The 18614-nt window shown below is 48.6% G+C and overlaps 1 protein-coding gene across 2 annotated transcripts in view; it reads left to right on the plus strand.

The window, feature by feature from the left end:
- Nucleotides 1–18614, plus strand: part of ALX4 (ALX homeobox 4) — a 44149-nt gene that overhangs the window by 11804 nt on the left and 13731 nt on the right. For both annotated transcript variants that reach the window (XM_048307973.1, XM_048307974.1), the window contains one exon: nt 16735–17045. In XM_048307973.1, the coding sequence (XP_048163930.1) occupies nt 16735–17045 (311 nt within the window). The remainder of the gene's footprint in view (nt 1–16734; nt 17046–18614) is intronic.

Below are 18614 nucleotides of genomic sequence, written 5' to 3' on the forward strand. Positions count from 1 at the left end.
GGAATGAAAACTCTCCTATTTCATCCATAGATGTAAGTTTGCAAGAGCAGAGTTCATGGAACTAAGAGGGAGAGTTCCTCAGAAAGACTCCTGGTGTCAAACAAGGCGTGATTAAAATAAAAAATCCCTTGTTTGGCAACCTTGTCTGCTTTTTGACTCTTTTCAGACTAGCAAGGAAAAAGCCCTCCGGTCGTGGTGGGAAAGCTTGGAATTTAAAGATGAAATGTACAGGAAACGGGAAAACAAAACAACGTGTGACACGCACTCATGACAGCTCATTATCACGAAAACACTCAAAAAAGAGGTTCTGATGTTTTGCTATGATGTCTTGAAGTTGTAAAGTCTTTAGTCAAGCCATGAGAGAGCTGGTTTTGAGGAAAATGCAGACAGATGATGGAGAATTACTACAATGAAGTGTGATGCTTTTCTTGCATGTGTTGTGTTTCTGAAGTGGGTCCCCAAAGATGGGGACAAACCCTACTGGGCAGTGTCTCCTGGGGGCCTTACTGCGATTCATTGCTGTTGGTGTTGTTGGGCCTTTGCCTGAGACAGAATCTGCCAGACAATATTTGTTGGTAGCTATGGATTTCTTTAGAAAATGACCTGAAGTTTACCCAAAAAGGAACCAAGACGCTGTGATAGCAACCAAGCTTCTAAGGGATGAATTTTTCACCATATTTGGGGACCAGGACACAAAGAACATGCAACAAGGCAGAGGCTTTGATGCCAAAATATTTCAACAGGTTTGTCAGATGCTGGTAAAGGCCATAGGAGGTATCTAGCACCCTAAAGATGGTAGGAAGGAGAAGCTTGGCTGGTGCTGAGAGGAGGCATTGCGGCAACTGCATGCCACCTGGCCTGAGATAACTCCATTTACACTCCCTGGTCTCCCTGTGCTGCTCCTCAAGGCCTGGGTATCTGCCCTGTGTCAGCATCTGACAGACCTTAGTGTGTCTTGCACAGCACCAAAACCCCGTGAGTGGGCAACTGAATCAGCCCTCAGACACTTCACAAGAGATTGACAAAAGGACCAGGACTGGTCCAGCCCTTTGTCTGTTCTGTAGGGTTTAATGACTTTCAGTGTAAAGGGAAAGCACTGTCTGAGCCCAGTTCTCCTTGTCAGACATTAGCCAGGAAACATAGCACAGTCCTTGGGAGAAATTCATAAATCTGGACTATGTAAGTCTGGCCTATCTGGACACTGCAAAAATCACGTGGAACAGCCTAGGTTTTTCTAGAGAAAATCTGCTGCAAACATTGCCTGAGGCAATGAATGTTCTCTGATGCAGGCTTTTGTGTGGGAACCTGGCTGACTGCACATCCTACAGAGATGGAGATCTTAGGAGCCTGCAGCAGATAAACCGTGGTCTGTAGCAGTGACCACATGCATGCATTAACACATAAGAGGCCAGTGGGTCCTGGCCAAGGAGAAGTTATGAGGGTAACTGAGTGGGTCCTGAAAGCCAAGAATACAGCTAAGGATGTCGAGTCTGGTAGAAATTAGTTCCCCACTGGGGAAATGTAGGGAATGGCCTCATTTAGCCCACAGATTTTATTAAAACCAAAAACTTTGCTGAGAACTCCTCCTCAGGAGTTCAAAAGAAAAGGGAGCAGCAGCTGAAAGCCTGCGGTGGCATCCCAGTGGGAGCAAAGTCAATCCAAGCTCTATGAAAATGTCCCAATAGGAAAATGCAATATGAGTATGTAAATAGCTACATCGGTTGCTCTGGCACTTCCTCCCTGTATGCCTGGCATGAGGTAGGTCCATGGGTCTGGATTCTTCTGGAAGGAGGCTGAGCAGGACATGTTTTTGCAGCGTTATGCCCAACAGTGGTACACAAAGCAGTTCCCTTTGGTTCAGTCCTGTGCCAGAAGTATTACCACAGTGGTGTGAGCATGGGCACTGAAGACTGCCCAAAGCATATCCCAGAGCATGCCTGGCCCAGGTGGCAGGGGAAAGCATGGGACCTGGCAGTATGACAGTGATGGATGGCACTGTAGCACCAAGGTTGAGGTGACCTGCTCCTCGTCCTGTTGTGTCCTGCCCAAAGGGATGTTAAGGCAGAACACCCCTTTTCCAGGCAGGCAGTTCTGCTCTGCAGAACGGCCCCAGCTTCCTCCTGGGGCAAGAACCATTAAATATAAAGATGGTACACTGGCTTCCAGACTGTCCCTGGCTGGTAATAATCTATGAAGCTTCTTACTGTAGCATCCAAACATCACAGTCCATCAGGTGACAGGAGACGAAGTAATCTTTTATTTTGTGTTTATGTCAGATCATGTCCTTGACAAAGTTACAAACACATTATGTAGTCCACCCCATACCACAGTTTGAAGTAAATTGGACAGTGTGCTATCCCTGTTTATAAGCCTCAGCTTCACCAGCTGTAGAAGGTGTCAGTGGGAAGAACAACGTGGTTTAAGCCAGTTTAGGAAGTCACATCTTTGCTTTGGAAAACAGAGGACATAAGCAGCAAATACTCAGAGGGTCTCTGATTCCAGGCAAGTCTCTTGTTACCAGCAGGCACAGACCAGGGCTGCACTCCCTTCTTTGGGATAGAGAGTTTCCTCTAGCACTAAAACCTTGACTCTAAATCCCTGGCTCTTGGAAGCTACATACTCATAACTGTGTTCACTGAAGGAGTTTTGGAGTCCCATTATTTATATCAGACTGTATATTTTCTCCTGAGAACCCTATAAACAAAATGAATTGCAGAAGAAATCGCACATTCCCACACAGGCATGTTTGACTCTCATGGAGTCTGAAAAACCATGACCCAAATGTACTGTGAGATAGTAAATCTGAGAAGGCAGTGTGTGGGAAGCTTAGTCTGAGATGAGAGGGACAGAGAAAGCAACCCACTGCAGTCCCCAGCATCCTTCCCTACAAGTACTCTGAGCCTGGGAGCTGGAAATGCTTTGGGGAAGCAGAGGCCAGCTGATGGCTAGTGGCCCCACTAATTCCAGGAGCCCTCAGACATTGGAAACTGAAGTGTTTATCTGTTCTTCCTAAATTTCAACCCTTGCAGACAGGCTTGTTTCTGAAGAGAACAGCAAGACAGCTGGTGAAAAGGGGTCTTGCTTGCTCTCATCTAGGAAAGTCTGAAAGAGCACGTACCTTTCCAGCTGGTGCTTTCCATGTGTATTGATTCCAGCCCATGCTTTCTGATTGTGCATTTTATTCTCCTCTCTAGGCCATCCTGCCTGCAGTCACCCTTTCCACCTGCTTTTAAGGCCTCCTTTTGCTTCCCACCCTGCTGAAAAAGGCATCTTTTAAGCACCGAAGCTCTGCTTGTGGCACTGGCATCATGATGTCTCTAGGCAGAGACTTTCTGAGTTGTGGTCTGTGTCAGCACACAGCCACCCTTAGGGAGATCAGGTATCCCCAAAACAAGGGCTCCTCTAAGGAAGTATTTTGGGAGACAGGGAGCAGCAGGGATGAACGCCCCGTGCGTTTTATTTGCAAATTGTGAGCAAGGTATGATTTTTTGACGTCTGTCTGGGACAGGATTGTTATTGGGATGATGTTAGTGAGTAATCTTTGGTCAGCAGATTGTGTGTGTGTGAACTGGTGCAAGGAGCAGGCAGCTGAAAGGGTATCTGTGGTGGTGAGTGGAAGGTAGGTACATGGCAGACACAAATGATGAGTCTCTGTTCCCTGATTGGATGAGCACCTCTGGCAAAAGCAGGTTTCTGGGACAAATATTCCTTTTCGCAAGTTCCTAAAGATGATTTCTGTAAATGTTTGCTAATGTTTACTTGACATTTGTAGTCACTCATGTCAATATGATCCTGTCCTGCCTGGAATGTTAACTGGAAGCAAACAAAAAAGTAGGCATGAACTCAGCTGATGTGGATACAGTTTTTAATTTAGGCTGATTTTCATGGTCATTATCTTTCACATAATCATCCAGTTTGGTTTAGAACTAGTGGTGCTCCAGGAGTTCCTCTCCTTCCAAGAGTCATGATTTTTTTGTTTTCTGTTGGGAAAATGTGTTACCAGAGTCACTGCTGTTTGTGTCTACTGCCTGACACTTCATACCACAATCCTGCATCCAGTTTCTTCTAACTTAATCAAAAGTTAACAATCTTGCCTAAAAGCTCCCACAGCAGTTGTTTGCCTCCGGCTGTTTTCATAATACTTTCTTTAAAAAAAGTTCTTCTGAATCAATTAAGCTGTTTCCAAGAATGTAACTAAAACTAAGCACATTTTTATTTTCTCCATGTCAGGAAAAAAATCTGATGATGACTTTTTTCATAAGTTCTGCTGCACTGTGCTGTGGAGCAAGATCATCAGATTTACAGTGGAGCTGAGTTTTGGGTAGGAAATGTGCTTTGTGCCTTTCATCTGAAAGATTATCCAACAACTAGCCATAAGGAGTTGTGGTTTGTACTGTCTCAGTAGTGACACCTTTGATTTTCACACCTAAAGACACTGCAGATTTCTCATGTTGTGGGAGTCTTTCCAGCCAGGTCTGAACCTACTCTTACTGCAGTGGCCATTTACCCCAGTAATTGGCCCAGACTTGCTTGGATCCAGGCAAAGAAGGGGAGCAAAGGATGGGATAAGGATAAGGAATTTTGATGAGGCACAAACTTGTCCTAAAGACTGAGGAGTGTTTTGGATTGAACGGGGGCTTATATCTACTTGGCCAAGATACAAAGGCATTGCATGATTCAGGCACCTGAGGGGCACAGCTGAGGCCAACAGGACCTTCACCTCCAGGCTGCAAGAGCATTAGACAGCACTAAGTACTTTTTAAAACTCAGGCTTTGATAGAGTGTCTGTGTGTGCCTGGTGGCTCTGTCTCCCTTTGCCATCCACACAACATGAGAAATAGCAGTGCCTCACCTCACCGGGCTCGCTGTGACTCAGGCATCTCGGCATGACCCTCCGGCACAGCCCAGTGGATGCCGTAGGAAGCCCAGAGGACACTGCTGAATAGGGTGTGCATGCCATGCAGTAAATAATGATCACCTTCAAACACTGGATGACGACAAGAAAATGGAGAACTGTTCACCCACAGAGAGGCATGCAGTGTATGTGATCCAAAGACCCAGAAAGCAAGAAGTATTTAGGAAGAAAAAGTAAGAGGAATGGCACAAAAGCCCTTAAGAGAGTACTCTCGCTGCTCATCCTCTTAGGTCCAGTAGACATGTTTGGTCCTGGCATTGTGTTTAACTGTGGCGCCATGCAGGCAGGGACCATTCCAGCTGGCAGAGGCACCACGCAGTGTAACCATCTGCAGCCACAACAGCACCAGGGGCAACAACTTCTCCCTAGTCCCGGGGTGGCTTTATAAAGGAATTTGGTGGTGCAGGTGATGGTCAGAGATCCACACCTTGGCCTGGTTTGGTCACCACCAAGTTCAGTGAGTGGCCAGATTCCAGTAACTTTGGCCATCAGGGTCAAGTGGCTGGAGAGCATGTGCAGGATGGGCAGACACTGTGGGAATGCGGCTCACCAGGCACAAAGTCTGGGAAAAGAAGTGAAACATAGAGGTGGAAGAGAAAGTAAAGGTCAAATACTCTTGGCTCATGCAAACTTCTGGGATTTTGGGGTTTTTGGTTTTTTGTTTCATTTTTTTCCCCCTGGTGACAATTATATGTGTTGCAAGGTGAAGTAGTTCTCAAGAGAAACTAAATCCCTTTCTCTGACCTGGGAGTGCATAGCACTCTGAATTACTTGACAAGCACAGTTTACCCTTTGAGCAATTCATGACTCCCCTTTCACAAGTAAGAGCACACTTTTGTGCATGTTTTCCTTGCTCAGTACTACCTAATGGATTTTTTTTTCCCTTAATAACTGTCATTTGACCTGCATCTTGGGTTCAATCCCCATATGGGCTATTCACTTCAGACTTGGACTCAGTGATCCTTGAGTTTCCAACTCAGAATAATCTATGAATCTGTGAATCTTGCTATTCTCAGATCAAAATTAAAAATGTGAGTTGCTGATTGAGAACACTATTTGTTGTTTATTTACTAGAGGAATATTAGGCACATTCATCCCATTTCCTCTGAGTGCCTCATTATCAATCAACCTTTGCCTCACTGCTTCTGTAAATAATTTTCATCCCTTTCCTTTGGGAACCATGTGTTTGGGCTCTTGCACAAGTGTCTCATGAGAGTAATTGGCCAAGTCATGCAGTATCATTTTAACTCCTTGATGAGTTGGCAAAACCTCATTAAAGGGAGATTATTGAACAACACATAAGTACTTTTTGGATGAGGAAAGCATTGCACTTAAACCGTGATGCAAGTGGGGTTTCCCAGTATTTTACAAAGCACAGTGGCTGGCATCAGCTATTGGGATCATTCAAAAGAATTGGATTATCCAGACTTGGCTCCCATAGTCAACATATACCCTCTCTCTTCTGGGATATGAAGGATATGGAGCTAAAGCTCCAGAGGTGTCCTAAGTTGTATATATGTTTCAGAGCTGATGACAAATGAGGGAGAGTTTCAACCACTCCTTCCCTACTCCTCACAGCCCCAGCAGAAAAAAAGGTGAGGCACATGAGCGTAGCACTCACAACTCATGGTGGTCTCCCATGGGAGGCTGCAGCGGAGTTGGCTGCTCATGGCAAATGGTTGTGGTGGACATAGACCCAGAGCCAGGCTGAGGCAGGGGAGAATTGTTTGGTGCAGAGGCTGGAGGGAACCTACAGAGGCCAGGGTTTTATTAAACTTCAGTTTGGCTGGAGCTGAAATACATGCCTCTAGAGCAGGGCAGCAGGGGTTCACGGAGTCCTTTCTGTAGACATTTTACGACAGTCTTTGGGGATACATATAAGAAAACTGGGGCATTCTGAGTAATTAAAAAAAATATTTGTTTAGACTGTGTCAGGGTCAGCTGGAGTTTCCAAGCAAGCCAGTCTTAGTTGGATTTTTTTGTCTTTGCCCTTTCTCCACAGCTACAGTGTAGATACGCTGTGGTTCACGGCCAGTCCATGCAGTGCAGCCATGTCCCCTCAACACCTCAGAACAGCTCTTGAGATCAGAGACCTTGAGGTCACTGTGTACCTCCTGCACTGCATGTGGGCTCTTGGAGACCAGGGATGAGAGTCCCTGGCTACCAGGGATTGCTGCTGCCACCCTCAGACCCTGTCAGGAGTCTGGGCTTCCCCATCCCCATTGACATCAGCCCCTGAGGGGCTGCAGCATTGTCCCCACCTCATGAAGAGGATGTAAAGGTCAGGGGAAACAACCTGCTGCTCTCAGGTTTGCTGTTGGTTATTGTGTCTTCCTTCTCGGCTGGCAAGATCCCAGTTTGGTTGTGCTGCTTCTTGCTTCAGTTAGGGATTTTACTGCCCTGTTACTATCTGCCAGTAAAAGTTGATGCCAGTCTGCTTCCCAGCCCTGGTGACTGTGAATTAGTGGGTTTGGTAGCCAGAAACCTAATTTCTTTCTGGAATGCTTCTAAAAGCCTAGTGCTTGCAGGAATTTTCCCAGACCTGGCCGGCCTTGAGTTTTGCAATGTGCAGTTGGAATGGAAATAAATTATAGATGTTCTTCCAAGAACAGGCAGGTTTGGGGAAGGCTGAAGGTTTTTCTTCCCTCGTCTGGGCCTTTCTTTACTAATCAGCTGTATAAAACTGAAGAAAAGCAGAACTACTTTGCTAAGAAATCTTGCCCAAACTTTGTCTCAATGTTTAAACTCAACCCTTTCTGTGGTTCAGTGAGCTTCAGCCAATTTTGGTTGTTTTCTGATTTTACTCCAGCTTTCCATCACTCCTGCTTTCCAATTTCCAAGTGTACAGGTGGCACCCAAATCCCCCTGAGGTGTGCTGTATTTGGGTCCCAATGGGGCTGCCACAGCATCTCATCCAGACTCAAGAGTCCCCAGGTCTTCTCCATGGGGGCACCTGAGGGCCCAGACTGGAAAGCACAAGGAGCAGCATGGGAGCAGTGTTGGTAGGATTTGTTTGGGCTTGCCTGACTGCCCATCTGAAGCACATAACACTGCACTTTAGCAGAAGGGTAGTCCAGGGACACACACATGCTGCAGTGCCTCGCTGGACTAGGGCTGCAGGCTGGCTGCTCCAGCTGGGCAGAGCCTGCTCGGACACCGCCCTGGCCAAGGCCCGCAAGCCATTGAAGTTCATCTGTCATTAATTTGAACCAGGACTCCATAATGCAGATGCAGCTGAGCTCTTGCCCAGCTCATTGCAAAATGGCCCTAATCTCCCTCCTCCTGCCCCCTTCTCAGCTGGCAATTTCAGGTTGCAGGTTCAGCCCTGCTACCAGCAGCACAGAACAGGCAACTAGAAATCACCTCTGGGAGGCAGCTGAACTTCAGCAATGCATTGCTGTCTCTGCTGCAGAGAGGTTGCTTTTGCAAAGCAGACTGACAGAAGAACGCAGAGAGAGGCAGACAGACCAACCAAGCAAATGACGTGAACAGCGTCCAGGCAGGCACTGACCCACAGGATGGGGTGAATCACTCTGCAAGCTGGCAGCAGGGAATTAAACTGTGCCATAGCCAGACATCAGAACAAGGATCAACTCCCTTGAGGCAGCTTTGTCTCACCAGCAGGAAGAGTCCCCCACTCCCTTCTTAACTAGATGGCTGATTTATACCTTCTGTCACAGGTGATGGCTGGCAGTGCCTTGCTTGGCGTGTGCTTAGGATGGAAGGCAACACACACACTGAGACCCAGAGGGCTGCACCACTGCCTTGTGCCTCCCTCTCACCCTGACAGAGCAGAGGTCCTGCTCACCCAGCACCCAGCCTGGGGTAGAAACTGTAGGGGAAACATCCAGGAAACATGTTGTGGGGAAGAGAGAGGCACTGACTGGCTGCAGGGGAAACCTCTGGAGGAGATAACAGCTTGCAGAGAAGAGCCCCCTTTTCTCTTGCAGTGCTCAGGTGAGGGATCTCTTTAGATCCTTGCAGTGGCCAAGCAGCACGGGTGAGGTTAAGATGAATACATAAATCTGCATCTGATGGGACCATTTACGCTCTTCCTTTCAGAGTGAGAGCTTATCCCTAAGCCCTGCATCAGCCTCATTTGTCACTCACATCTGAGCAGCCCTCAGTGCTACCACAGGCACTGAGTGGCACTGCCTGCTGTCAGCCCCAGAGCTCCCCAGCACTTACCTTTCCCTGCTCCAGGTGCAGAGCCGGACTTCACAAGACTGCAGCACAGGGAGCGGGGTTGAATCCTGGCTACTTTAAATGCTACTGTCACTAACTGAGCTGGAGGTAGCATCTAAGCAGGGGAGGAGCAACCTTGCTGGATCTAGATTTTTCTAAAACACACCAGTGGGATAACTGAACGATCCCAGAGTAAGATAGACAAGGTGAATTGGGCAGGAAAACTCAGCTCAGACAGGAGCAGAACAGAGTTCCCACTTTGGGACAGAGCATCAAGGTGTGCAAAACCCTACAGTGTCTGTCTGTGGAGAACAAAAGTCTTCAGCAAACAGCACTGGGGGCCTGTCTGTTCTGCCTTTCACTTGCCCAGGGATCTGTGGACTCTTGGACTGAAATCCCAATAAACTGTTATTAGCTCGTGTGCAGGTATGAGTCTATGACTGAGATGACACCATTCAATACTTTGTCCAATACCAGTGATGCTGATTTTTTTTTCTTAATGACATAACATATTTTGTCTATTCAGCATTGAGCCAAGCCTTCAGAGCAGTTAGGTGCTCACATCTGATTCTGAGGAGCTTGGGAAAAACCAAGATCCTCAGGCGATCACTGCCACAGCAAGGCAATGCGGGACTGCTTGGGAAGGAGGAGACTACTTACCCAAAAGGTATCAAAACCAGAGCCAAGAGGAAACTGAAAGCCCTGTCAAGTCTCCTTCCCATCCTTGCCTGCCTTGTCCATCTTCCTTAGCTGGTACACATCGGGGACATATCAATTCAGAGGTTCTAGATGGCTTTTGGTTCATATGCACTGTTTTAGCAGACACACAATAGGACAGAGCAGAAACTCACAATTTTTCCTAGCTGTTTATGACATGCCTACAGTGGCAAATGAGACATTTCAAAATGCAGTAGCTGACCCATCTTGTCTGTCATACTTTCAAACTTTGTACATAGCCTGGCATGCTGCAAACCTGTAGCTGATCACCCCCAGCCCTGTGCCCGGGGACGCCTGTGTGGGATCCAATGAGGCTCTGATGCCACAGAGGTGGCCGTCACTTCCCTCTGCTGCCACTTAAAAAGTCATCTTGTGGCTGGTCCTGGCATATCCCCAAGGCACTCTGTCACCCCCTACAACACTGAAGACCTTCAGGTGTCAGAGGGGACAAAACCATGTCACTGGGAAATTAATGGACTAATCAGAGAGAACTGAGATGCCCAACTCCAGAATATTGGCATAAGCAATAATCTCCCTTCACATTCAATAGTGAGGAAGCCATGGTATGCAATGGAGCAGTTTGATTTTCTCTCCATGGACACAATGGCAGTACATTTTCTTGCTCCTTCTCTTTCCTTATATCATGGTCTGGGAGCCAGAAAGTCAACTGCAATTGCAGCAGGTTGCTAGAAGCATTTTTGTGCCTTCAAAATTTGCTAGTCAGCACTTTCCTGCTTTTCAGATGAATGGGCCACATGAAAAAGGACTTGGGGAATGAGCTGTGCCTTTTTCCCTAGCCACAGCTTCTATGCCGAGTTTTCAGAATTGATTTGTTTATGTAACAGCCAGTTTTGTTAGCGTCCTTTAAAAAACATGAAAGAGGAGCAAGCAGCACATGTTGCACTTGTACAGACAATGCTGAGCTCTCCCCAAGTAGCCACAGGGTGTGTGAACCCAGCTAATCAGGCAATAAAGCAACATATGCCCTCAAAAACAGATGTTTGTATTGGGGGAAAAGAGCTAGATCAGAATAAAAGTGAGAGGAACAGCAATTTTCCCAAATAAATAGTGCATATTCCCCAGGCTTGCTGTGATGTAAACTTCTCAGCAGCACTAGAGTTAATGTTTATGAAGCTGTCTGTCCCCAAACTCATACAGTGATTTACTCCAGGAGAACTAGCCAGCCTGGAACAAGAGGGCTTAAGTGCAGCCAGGGCTGAAGTGAATTTGACTCCCACTGAAACATCTCCCAGGCACACAGTGGAGGTAGAGCCAGTGACTCAAGTTATACACTGGCTTCAGGGCCACCAAAAGAATGCCTATAGACCCACTGTGTGACACCCTTGGCATCATCCCCAGACTGCTTTCCAGGAGCAGAAGGTTTTTCAGACCTTTCTGCTCCAGGCCTGTTCCTGGTGTATGCTCTGATCAGAAAAACAAGTCTCTTCCCAAAGAGGGGGCCCTAGGTGTGGTCAGGAGGAGCACAGTAGAAAGAAACACTCCTTTCCTCCTTTCATTGCTCTACAAGTAGACTTTTCTGTAGGACTTTGCTCTGTCTATAATTAGCTCCCCAAGGTGATCAGGTATTTCACAGCTATTTTTACATTGAGTTTCACCATGAGTAGCCACTCAGTGTGTGCCCCCTGCTCTGTAGAGCCTCAGGAGGCTGCAGGCAGCAGAGCAGCAGTGCCAGCAGCTTTGACAAGCTCAGCAGAGATGGATGGTGTCCATGCAGACAAGAACATCCATGCAGTGATCTCCAGAGCACTATGGGAAGTCAGTAATGCTGTACCATGAGCAGAGGAACAGCACAGACCATATTCAGCCTTTCTTCAGGTTCTGCACAATCAACCAAATGAGGTCCCTGGCTGGGAGGGATGGGCAGGCCATGTACTCATCCTTATCCAGAGTTGAAATGGAGATGCTCCAGCCAGTTTCTGCTTAGCAGCAAAGGGTAACTGCAGCTTCCAGAATGAAGCCAATGGTTTGTGTCCTGTGTAGAATTCTACCACCTGCATTTAAGAGATGAATGCTGCCCAGTTTTACACCTCAGTTAGGCCCAAGAGTGAAAGTATGATTAAGCATCTGATCATTGCTAATAAAATCACTGATGCCACATACAACTAAAAAAGTGTTAAAATCTTCTCTACATGTGCAGACTGCAAGAGCACAGACTCCCTGAACAGAAATAAACCTAAATATTTGGGTCTTTTTATGTCTAAAATCCAGTCACTTTGTTTTTTCTAATAGAACCCAAAATGTGGATGTTTTTTAAATAATAGCCTTGTGCTGACTTCTAGACTTTAATGACAGATAGGAGACAGAAGACTGAACAGACAGCTTAGAAACAAGTATAATGATTTCAGCATGTGTTAAGGCAAGATCACAAGAGTCAGATAAGGTTCCTATGGCTGGCAAAGTCCTTGAGGTGTGCTGGCTGGGCTGTGGTGCAAATCTGCCTTGGTAAGAAGTGTAAAATACACTGCCTGAATCCTATCTCGGCAAAATTTTAACACTGGTATTTAAGCAAGAGTTGAAAGAATAACATTAAGAGCTTTTTTTTAAAAGCATCATTGCTATGAAGAGTCAGACCACACCTGTGCAGGCAGGGAGAGGCAGCAGGAAGTAGCCAGCATTGTAGGCCATAGAATTTGGGTGTAGGCAGGGGGGAACACTGCTGTGCCCACACTTGGACAGGAAGGCAGTAGGCCCCTATGCCATTTAGTGTGGGAGCAGAGGGGCAGCCTGGTGCAGCCCCATGCCACCCATGCCATGCTCTTTGAACATGGGCTGTCCACAGCCAGCCAGCCTCTGTGAGCTGCCACAAGCCAGTAGGTGTTCCAGGCTATTCCTGAAGCATCTCAGGACTGGGGTAGCATCAGCTCTTCACTGAGGCTGAAATAGCTTGGACAAGTTGCTGCCGGAGCAGTACATTAGCAGGGCCAAGATCCAGCAGGCTTCTTTGCCTGGAGCCCAGGGGAAACTCTCCTGTGCTGGCTGTGTCCCTGGGTTGTGTTGGCCCTGTAGCTGTCATGCAGCCTTATGGGCTGTGGGGCTGCCATCACGGCATCTGTGTGAGGGAGCCTATCGTGCAGGAGCTGTGGCTTGTCACGCATGTGCTGTGCAAAGCAGACCCACCATTTCAAGCTGGGCCCAAAGCTGTGTGTTGGAAATGTCCCACTCTCCATTGCCCTGTGGATGCACTAAGCTGATTTCGCTCTAAATTAAATTCCACGGATAAGATTGTATGCTGTGAAGATTTTACTTTAGCCTCCCAAAATAGCACACCTGAGAAACAAAACGGATACAGGTTGTGGATCCAAGCATTCTGACAGCACAATAAAGATGACTGTTCCCTCCAGGAGCTTGTCAGCAGAGCAGCGCAATGCCCGGCTGTCTCAGCACCTTACCTCATGGTCACATGTGAACATGGTCTTGTGTCTCCTGCACCCCCTTTCTCCTCCGTAGGGTTCCCAGGACAGATGTGGGGAGATTTGAAAGGCACATCCCCTGCAGAAGAAGTGAGAACGCAGGCATCCCTCTTGCCCAAAAGGAGCTGCAAGATGCTTGGGGCTCACATGCCCAGTTATCCTGGACTGTCCCTGCCCCTTGGCAGCTGACACAGGATGACTCAGGGAAGGTCTTGGGAGTGCTGATGGCCTAGCAGGCAGCCAAGGCACTACGAGAGCAGGGTATAATTGTGGGAAGCCAGAAAATATCCTCCTTCTACTGCTACAAGGGCAAGGATGGATTGGCAAGCAGTGGAGGAGGCACCAAACGGTCCTGTCGGGCTTGTAAGGGTGCAGTGGTGCTCACATTAACTCCTTGTCATGGAGATCTTCACAATATGTAACTCAAGGTCTCTCTAGGTTTGATTAGAAACAGACACCCCACTGAAACTTTGAGGCCATCTCCAGTTACAGGAAGTCTGGGCATATCCATATGCAGATGTATGCAATTTGTTTCACTTCAGCACTTAGCGTGACTGTTTTGAGGTCAGGGAGCCTGTTTCTAGGGATTGAGAGTTACTTCTTGGGATGCTCAGCTGAGGGTACATTTACACCATGCCCTCCCTACGCTGCTGTCCTGCCCTCCATCTCACAGTTTCTGCCCCTCTCCTGGAAACAGCTCATCCCTACCAGGGCCCTCAGGGGCTAGAGGTGAAGAAGCCCATGTCTGCTGCAGTGCAGGAGCACGAGAGCAGCATGGCTGAGCTGCAAGGAGGGCTCTGGCCTGGCAGAGCAGGCATGAGAACACCCACTGTGTGTGCAGCAGGGACAGTCCTTGCTCCTTGGGGCTGGTAGTTTGTGATGGAGATAACTCATCACTGCTGAAAGTCCGGGGCCCAGCTCTCAGCTGCAGTTCGAGATATGCTGTCAATGAAACTAGAACAGACACTGAGCTTTTCTCTCTCTCTCTCTCTGTGTGTGTGTGTGTGTGTGTGTTTGCACAGACCATTCCCCAGATAGCTGAGTGTGTGTGTGTGAGTGTGTGTGTGTGTATGTTTGCACAGACCATTCCCCAGATAGCTGAGCTCCACAAGCAGATAAAAAACAGCAGAGGAATTCCCAAGGAAAGGCGTCAGGTCTTGTGTTTGCTGCTGCTGGAGCTGCAGGGGGCTTGGGAGTTAGGGAGGCAGCCAGCACAAAGCCGTGGGGGAAAATGTACTGAGCTTCCTGACATCATAAATAATAAAAGAAAGAGAGAAAGGGAAAAAAACTCAACCTCTTGGAATGCTTTATTTATTCCTCTGTCTCTACTGACTCTCATAGGTGGTAGTCCATTGCTGCAGACTTTCTGGAACTGCTTTATTTTCAGTTGTGAAAACTATAAATATCATGTCCATAGCATATGATTTGCCAAGGCTGTGGGACAGGACCCTGTCCCAGCCCATTCTGGACAGGTCTTTCCACCTGCATCCCCCAGAAGTCAGCTGGTTGGAGAAGGCAGGTTCAAAGAGGAGGAAGTGTGTCAGTCACTGGCCTAGACACTGGTCCTGGAACCCAGGGAGCATAAGTTTTGGCAAAATGTTCCCAAGGATCAAAGCAAAGAGAGCTGAGATAGACAACATCAAGCTTTGGTAAGCTTTACAGGGAGCTCCTCAAAAGTCAGAGGGAACAATATTAGAGAAAGCAATAAATCTGAATTCACAGTAGGGAGAAAGTGGCAGGTAACTCCACTGCCTTCAGCCAAGGTCTGCCTACAAGCCCTCTGTACCACCTGGGCAATTCTCTTCTCAAATCCCTTTCATAGCTCATCTCCCCAAGCTTAAATCTGGGCCTCATGCCTGAGGGTGACAGCTACATTTCATCCTTCTAGTTTCATCCCAGTCACCTCAGTGCAGCCTTTCAGCTGCGAGAGTGAGAGGTGGGCAAGGGCTTGTACACAGTACAGCTTCTCACAAGCCCTTTCATGGGCTTTTGGCTGTGAAGATGTGACAGAGCTGTTCACAGAAGGGCTAAACTGTAAATATACAGCAAATTAGCGGAAGGATTTTGTAACAAGAGATGAGTGCTGGAAAAAATGGCTGTTGCCAAAGACATGGGCTAAGATGCCTAAGCTGGCATTAATGACCCTGGCTATGACATTGCCAGGGAAAAGCTCCCAGCAGGGACATCACTAAATGGTGCAGCTGTTTCCCAGAAGGACTGATCCTGGCCTGGTAACATTTGAAAATAGACTAATGTGAAATTTCAAAAAAAGATGAGACACTTGATGTGCCTTTGGCTTGGTAAGGAGAGCATGGATAGAAAATACCACAGTGCCACTTCCCACACATTTAGGAACTGAGCATGGTGGCTCAAGGTTAAAACCTGCAGTAGGGCTACCATGCTTTTTGCCCAAAGATCCCAGCCAGAAATGTGTCCAGGTGTGACACTTGGTTGTGCACTATATGCCAGGTGGCCAGTTGCTCACACAAATCCCTCTTTTTCTCTCCTGGTGACAGAAATGCAGAGCAGTGGCATCAGATAAGGGAGAGCCATGGGTCCCCATGGCATAGCATCACTCTTGCTAATGAAGGGGACACCACTGTCACTGGAGGCAGGAGGTGTGCAGGAGAGGACACACATAGTGCCTGTGCCTGAGGAGGCATCTGCCCCGTGACAAAGCTCAAAGGTGGTTTTACTGTAGCTGCTAAGCCTCAGAAAGGAACCGGTTCACTGGTTCAGTGGTTGAAACCTCCTCCTCCTGCATTGCCATACTGCTCTCATCTGTCACATCTCATTAATTACTGATTATTGAGGGCAGTCAGGCAGGAACAGCCCCTCAGACTGCTGTCACACTCCTCTCATTTCCCTCTGCCCTGCAAGCAGGGGGTGCTGCTCCCGCAGGTGTCTCATACTGTCCTTTTCCACGGCACTGAGCCCCGTTCACGGCCTCCTTGCCAAAAGCAGGGCAAGTCCTGGCAGAAGGCTGTGGGGGCGACTGGGGGTGTCAGCCAGGAGCACCTCTGCTGACACACCACCACTGCCTGAGGATGCAGGAGCAGAAAACAGACCCCACCGAGCACCACATGTGGCTGCTGCGTACTCCCGGTTTTCTACTCGCTGTAATTCAGCAGGGGAGCACAGATGGGCTGGTGACAGGGGACCTGCATGGCGCAGGGAGCAGATGGGTACCTCTCAGAGACCTTTCCTGTGGCCAGGACCAAGGAATGTAGTGCTCCATGATGTTCAGTTCTGATGTGGCTGTTGGGAGGTTGAAGGAGGGCCTTGCTGGGGTGTGTGCACGTGAGTGTGCAGGGCTCATCCTCCCACCTGAGTCTCTGAGAGGGAGCAGGAGCTGAGAGAGCTTGCCCATCTGTGCTGGGCAAAATTGGTCAAAAGATTTACATCTGTTTCCTCCTCTGTCTCCCTGCCCCCTACCCCCGGTCAAACCTGCCCCCCTCTTCCCTCCCTTACCTCCCACCCAAACAGGTAAGGAAAGCAGTTTGGGAGAGCCTGACTTGCAGCCAAGCTCCGACCCTTCAGCAATGGACAGCAGCTACCTCAGCGTGAAGGAGGCCGGGGTGAAAGTGCCCCAGGACAGGGCCAGCACAGACCTCCCCAGCCCCATGGACAAGGCCGACTCGGAGAGCAACAAGGGCAAAAAGCGGAGGAACCGCACCACCTTCACAAGTTACCAGCTGGAGGAGCTGGAGAAGGTCTTCCAGAAGACCCACTATCCCGATGTCTATGCCAGGGAGCAGCTAGCCATGAGGACAGACCTCACCGAGGCTCGTGTACAGGTATGGGGGGAAAGCCTGGGGCTGGGTGAGGGGTGGATGAGCCACAGAAAACCTCCAAGGTTCCCTTGCAGCCCCACCATAAGGTGCAGGCAGCCAAGCCCTAATCAGAGCCTGTGGCCCAGGGAAAGGACAAGGAGGTACATCCACATCTGGCACTAGTGTCAGCTCCTTTATTCGGCCTGGTGTCCTGCAATTCAATGTTCACAGAGAAACCTCTTGCCCTTGAGCTAACGGGACAGCAGGTGGGTAAGCCTCACCGCCACCCTGAACAAAGCTTGCACAAAACCTGCTCTCTTCAGGAGACTTGCAGGGAACACAGGTTCATTAGCATGAGCAGGAGCAAGCTTTTCCACAGGATGGGCTTGTTCTGGCAGATGAGGATGCAGAGGTGATCGGGAGTTCAGTACCAGAGACCATGAGGCGATACAACAGAGGCAGCTTGTGTTGCCTGCTTGGCAGGCGCTGAGGCTGCATGAAAGCTGGAGATCTAGAGGCAAAAGGTGCACCCACCATCTTGGGAGGAGCAGGAGAGTCAAACAGCCACACTGTTGAGAGTCTCAATCACCTCCATGCACACAGGGGCCAGCTCTCATGAACTAGCTCCCTTGAACTAACCTGGGGGGCCAGCAGAGCCGAAATCCACTTCAGAGAAGGGAATGATTCTCTGACTACTGCTCTTTCCTCTGAGTCAAGGTTAAACAGGAGGCCTGTCAGGGCTCAGAAGCATGTTCAAAAAGGAGCATCACTGCATGGAGCAGACATCCACAGCTCACGCCTTGGTGGCCAGCTCTTTCTCCAGCACAGCTAATCCTGTGGCTTCCGTCTGCAGGCATTTGGCAGCTCACCACCCCCAGAACCTGCATTAGCATCAAGAATAATTGGCCCATGGAGACACCTGATTCTCTCTTGTACCAGGAATATTCTCAGCTCCCAGGCAGCCTCTGCTTTAACCTTTACAAGTAGTTGTCACAAATAAGGCCCACATCCATGCTTAAGTCCATTTCAGTTTGTGCATTTACTTCTGGATTCAACCAGAAGTAGGATTTTTCTTGTCTGCTTGCCTAAATGGGTTTGCAGGGCTGGTGTGTTCTTCTTCCCCACAGCTGTTTCTCTTCAGGCTGGCCATGGCTACGTTTCAGCAGGCAGCAGTGCAATTCCCATTGGTCCCGAGCATAGCATGCTGAGTACGGCAGCATGGGCAGAGCAAGGCAGTGCTACAAATATCAGCTCTTTACTTGTGCCACTGGACAAAGCTCTTGATTTCCCAGGAACACACCACAAGTGCTAATGGGGTCTCCTGGGAGGCCAGGCATAGCATCGAGTTACTGGCTGCACTGTGCATGAAATTCCTTTTGCTCAGGAATGAGAATGAGGTGCTGGAGGGTGGTGAGCTCCTCCTGCTCGCTTCTGAGCCAGGGTTTGCAGCTACTGTGTCGTCCCAGGCAGTGTGCAGGGCTGGCCATCAGAGCCAGGGTAGGTGAGGCAGATGCAATCTACAAGTTCCTTACACATGACCCTTCATTTTGGGGTTTTTCCCCACTTTACCACTGGATAACACTTCAGCTGAGG

The sequence above is a fragment of the Corvus hawaiiensis genome, chromosome 6, assembly GCF_020740725.1.
Source record: "Corvus hawaiiensis isolate bCorHaw1 chromosome 6, bCorHaw1.pri.cur, whole genome shotgun sequence".
NCBI classification, from domain to species: Eukaryota; Metazoa; Chordata; class Aves; order Passeriformes; family Corvidae; genus Corvus; species Corvus hawaiiensis.